The sequence below is a fragment of the Priapulus caudatus genome, unplaced genomic scaffold (genome assembly GCF_000485595.1).
Source record: "Priapulus caudatus unplaced genomic scaffold, Priapulus_caudatus-5.0.1 Scaffold1949, whole genome shotgun sequence".
NCBI lineage: Eukaryota > Metazoa > Priapulida > Priapulimorpha > Priapulimorphida > Priapulidae > Priapulus > Priapulus caudatus.
This window is the reverse complement of record NW_014579010.1, coordinates 4,788-7,732: the sequence shown is the minus strand read 5'-3', so window position 1 is coordinate 7,732 and position 2,945 is coordinate 4,788. Positions and strand designations below refer to the sequence as shown.

The window sequence follows — 2,945 nt, the reverse complement described above, 5'->3', positions numbered from 1 at the left end:
TACGTCGTGTGTGTGTGTGTGTGTGTGTGTGTGTGTGTGTGTGTGTGTGTGTGTGTGTGTGTGTGTGTGTGTGTGTGTGTGTGTGTGTGTGTGCGTGTGTGTCTGTCTGTAGAAACACAAGCCGTCATTCGCGCGCGCATTCAGCGAGACATCGTGCATCCAAATGTGCTCCTGCAAGGATGATGGGTGAATAGAATAGGTGCAGTCAAGTTCCCCCCCTCCGTCAGGGATGCTGGGGGGATAGTGTAGTAGCAGTGAAGCCTTAACCACGTCAAGGATGATGGGTGAATAGATGATATTAGAATAGGTGCAGTCAAGCTCTCCCCCCTCCCCATCATGGATGCTGGGGGGATAGAGTAGTAGCAGTGAAGCCGTCAGGGATGCTGGGGGGATAGAGTAGTAGCAGCAAAGCCGTCAGAGATGCTGGGTGGATAGAGTAGTAGCAGCGAAGCTCTAACCACGTCAAGGATGATGGGTGAATAGAATAGGTGCAGTCAAGCTCTCCCCCCCCCCGTCAGGGATGCTGAGTGGATAGAGTAGTAGCAGCGAAGCTCTAACCACGTCAAGGATGATGGGTGAATAGAATAGGTGCAGTCAAGCTCCCCCCCCCCGTCAGGGATGCTGGGGGATAGAGTAGTAGCAGGAAAGCCGTCAGGGATGCTAGGGGGATAGAGTAGTAGTAGCAAAGCCGTCAGGGATGCTGGGTGGATAGAGTAGGTGAAGTAAAACTCTCCCCCTGATTTTTTTTAACCTCAGCTTCTAAACACGCAAGCCACAGAGAGCATTGTTGATCGGTCTTTGGAAAGCGACGGTGAAATGAAACACATTGCAATACCCACTACGCTGATAGAACACAAGCATTGTTCAGCTGCCAGAATTCCTTTTACTTGTCATTTCAAAATGGGCTATAAATATATTATAGCTGTACATCATTACATCAATGGCCTTCGTCTGACTTTTTGCTGGAAAGACAAGGCATTTCGAAAAAGTCTGCTGCGATTCTGTGCTACACGGAATACGTACTCACTATGCGAAGTAGGATGCAAAGTGTGTTTTTCGTAAAAGTTGGCATAGTGTGTACGAGACTTTAAGTTGGCATGATAGTGTAAACAAGGCTCTGGCCTGACTTCGAAACGCTTCTGTGCGTGCGCACCCACAAGGCAATGCAATCAACGAATTACGAAACTAATCAACAGAAAATTAATCGACGAAATTCAACGGCGGAAAAAAAACGCGCGTGCGTCGAAAATAGTACCTTTTTCAGAATGTAGGGGGCGTCGAGGTTGAGTTTGCAGCGTCTCTCGACGACGTGCATCGCGCCGTCGTCGCTCTTGTATTCGTAGGTCGTCTCGCTGCCGACAAACACCGGAATCATCGGGCATGTCGGAAAGCGCTTCTCGTAAGCCTACAGAAAGAAGGCAGAGGTCATTGAAAATGCTGTTATGCGCAGCGACGTGAGAAGGCTGCGTTATGCGGGGTGGGTCAGTGTGCAGACAAACGCTGGCAACATCTTTGCGCGTATATCAGGGGGGTGAATAATGACAAATTTTGTCATTATTTCGTCAAATTTATTTATTAATTATGAGATAATTTATTATGATAAATTTTTCCATTATTCATCCCTCTATATATCGCATATAAGATCATTGCCTTTGCACGTAGAAGAAGTACGTACGGTCGGAAATGAATCTCACATGATGTATGACAATTCCGCAGATGTCATGGTAAATATATTATGTAAGATCAGAAAGAATATTGCACAGGTGTCGCGGTCAGGGTGACCTATACAAAACAAAATCACTGACCATGCACAGATGCTGGCTACAATATTCCACAGCTTCCAAGTCATTACACGTCACACCTTTCTATCACGTATCTTACTATAATTTGCCGAATGTTGTATGTATGTATGTATGTATGTTAATGAAAGGCTCCGTCAGTTTGGATCCAAATAGCGCCAAGTTCACACAAGAGATCGATGAGTACACGGGACGGGTTCTAAACTATACTCGGTTGAAAACGGTAAAAAATACTTAAAAAATAAAAAATAAAAATAAAAAAGGTAAACATTTGCCTGAAAATAGGGAGCGCTGTTTTGTTTTTGTTCTGTTTCTATTTCGTTTCGTTCTGTGTATCTGTGTCTGTGTGTCTGAGCTTTTTGTAAGCCCAATAATGTAAGTAGAAATAACCATGTAATACTAATAATGAAGTTAAACATTCAGTAGCTATTTGGGCATAGTTTCCCATATGAGATGTACAAGTTGAATTTCATCAGAGAAGATTTTTTTTTTGGAAGTCTGCAATGCTGTGTGGGTCCGGGTGTCGTGAACAGCGAGCTGTCACAAGCGGTCCGATCACAAGCACGTAATATTACGTCGTCCGCACAGAGTGCAAACATGCGTAGAAATAAGCGATCACAACCACGCAATATTACCTGGTCCGCACACAGTGGAAACATGCGAAGCACGTAATATTACGTGCTACGCAGCCAAGTGGTTAATCAGTCGCCCGACCTACCAGCCCATTCAGATCTATCTATATTCTAACTTTGAAGTCCGTATCATCAACCAGTACATAGCATACAATAAAACATTTGTGTGTGTGTGTGTGTGTGTGTGTGTGTGTGTGTGTGTGTGTCTGTCTGTGTGCGTGCGTCTGTCTGTATTTCACTGTGTAGGCCTACTTGCCAAACAAATAGTTAATGTGTTACGTGTAAGCATGACTGTACATGTATTTCTATTGACATCTCAACCATAAAAAAACAAACGTGCAACAACTAAACTCTCCATATAACACCTTACACATAACACTACGTACTGGTAACACATGCATCACAGACACTAAGCCCGCGCGTAGCGCGGGTTCCAGCTAGTATTACAAACGATGCAAATGATATACACGACACTAGAGGTTAGAGCAAATGCTCTGTAAACACAAGGTGCACA

General features: G+C 44.4%; 1 protein-coding gene across 1 annotated transcript in view; it reads right to left on the bottom strand.

The window, feature by feature from the left end:
* The window catches only part of LOC106817957 (SEC14-like protein 1), a gene marked incomplete at its 5' end in the record, with an annotated part of 26,011 nt that extends 24,606 nt beyond the window's left edge, over positions 1 to 1,405 (bottom strand). The window contains 1 exon segment of the mRNA XM_014822662.1: positions 1,256 to 1,405. Within this exon segment, the coding sequence (XP_014678148.1) occupies positions 1,256 to 1,405 (150 nt within the window).
* Positions 1,406 to 2,945: the final 1,540 nt, after the last annotated feature.